This window comes from Morus notabilis, unplaced genomic scaffold (genome assembly GCF_000414095.1).
Source record: "Morus notabilis unplaced genomic scaffold, ASM41409v2 C11426293, whole genome shotgun sequence".
In the NCBI taxonomy this organism is placed as follows: Eukaryota; Viridiplantae; Streptophyta; class Magnoliopsida; order Rosales; family Moraceae; genus Morus; species Morus notabilis.
Genome location: NW_010387216.1, coordinates 1 through 1,600, shown reverse-complemented (window position 1 = coordinate 1,600; position 1,600 = coordinate 1). Strand labels below are relative to the sequence as shown.

Genomic DNA, 1,600 nt, shown 5'->3' with positions numbered 1-1,600 from the left:
AAAAGCGGATCTTCCTAACTGAATCTTGCTATTTCTATTTCTTTTTTTTGTTGTTATTTCCAATTTGCTGTGCTGGAAGAATCCTCATTAGGAGTGATTCGTATAAATGGGAATTCCCTTTGTTTGGGGAGGATTATGTAAGAAGAAGAACCTTTGATTAATTTGGAGTTTCACACTGACTCGAAGAGTGCCCATCAATACAATTTTTACCAATTGCATCAAATGACCTATAAATTTATATAGAAATAAAACCTAAAGCTTTACTAATTCGAGAAATAGTCTAACTCGGAAATAAATATATATGAAATTAAATACTAAACAGTTATTTGTTAAATTAAAAAAAAACCTAAACAGTATATCCTGATTTAAATGAAATAACTAAAGATCCCAAAAATGACCTTAACTTGGCGGTCATTGCACAAAAATTCTCAAATATGCCATATTTTCCCGCAAACTGAAGAAATCAACAAATTAAGTAGTTTCCATATAATTAAGTCTAACTTAATTAAAAACCAAGTAACCTAAAAAGGAAAAAAAAAGAAAAAGAAAAAGAAAAAGAAAAAGAGAGAAAAGAAAACAGTTCACAAAGTGATCATGACGTTTTCATGATCAATTTTTCTCTAAGAATGAGTTGATCATGATTGATCGCCGTGATCATGACGAGTCGAACAGGCGACAGGCTTAGCCAAGTACGTGGGCTTATCGTCTCCAGCCATGATAACAACAATCTTCGGCTCATCGGAGCCCACATTCACATCAACTTGCACCGCCGGTTTTTCTAATTCTCCGGAGCTGGTGGTGCCGCGGCCGGAGTTTGGCGTTGGCGCCGGAGAAGACTTGCGGTATGAACAAGCCAAGATCACCAAGGCCACCGTGATGAGGCCCAGCATGAGTGCTAGACCGCCGAATAGGTAAGGAACGGGAGAGTTCCAGTGCCGGAATCCGCCTTCTACGGTGGTAGTACTACTAGAAGCTCCGGTGGAGTTGTTTGGAGGCCTCATAATTTGGATCAGCTAATAAGTACGAATTATTTAGTACTAGATGATATATTTTGTGTTGTGTTTTTTTGCTTAATTATTCAAGATTTTGCGTTATTGAATTTATATATAGTAACAAACTTAAGGCTCACCAAACTACACTGACATATTGGACGAGAACAAGGGAAATGAGTTGCTTGGAGAGGAAGTTACAAGTATGGCCTTGGTTTTGAAATGGCATGATATAATATTCTTGCTTCTATTTTAGTCATAGTTGGATATATGTCGAATGTTTTAGAAGCTTCTTGTAGCTTGGTAATTTGTTGGGGTTTTCTCCTTTTTAGAAGATAAAATTTTGTGCAATTTATTATTATTATTTTTTGGCTGAGTTTAAAGTCCATGAAAAAATGTCATTTAAGTCCAAAAGCAACCGGGGTCATATCATGACTCTTGATGCAAATGGTAGACTGGGGTCAAGTCTCTTTGTGGACTTCATTCCTTAATAATGAGTCTCTCTTCCCCGTAAACCAGGGGCAAGAGGAACAAACAAATTCCACAAGGTTTATGGAGTTTATGGCATCAAAGAGTAATTTAGTCAAAGAGTTAAAAAAAAAAAAAAAAAA

At 36.2% G+C, this 1,600-nt stretch overlaps 1 protein-coding gene across 1 annotated transcript; it reads right to left on the bottom strand.

Moving 5' to 3' along the window:
- Positions 1 to 635: 635 nt before the first annotated feature.
- On the bottom strand, positions 636 to 1,001 carry LOC21383811 (protein GLUTAMINE DUMPER 2). Its single transcript, XM_010114855.1, has one exon. The coding sequence runs from the start codon at positions 999 to 1,001 to the stop codon at positions 636 to 638; it is 366 nt and encodes a 121-aa protein (XP_010113157.1).
- Positions 1,002 to 1,600: the final 599 nt, after the last annotated feature.

Coding starts and splice junctions, on each gene's coding strand:
- LOC21383811 (XM_010114855.1), bottom strand. CDS start 1,001: ATGAGGCCTCCAAACAACTCCACCGGAGCTTCTAGTAGTACTACCACC.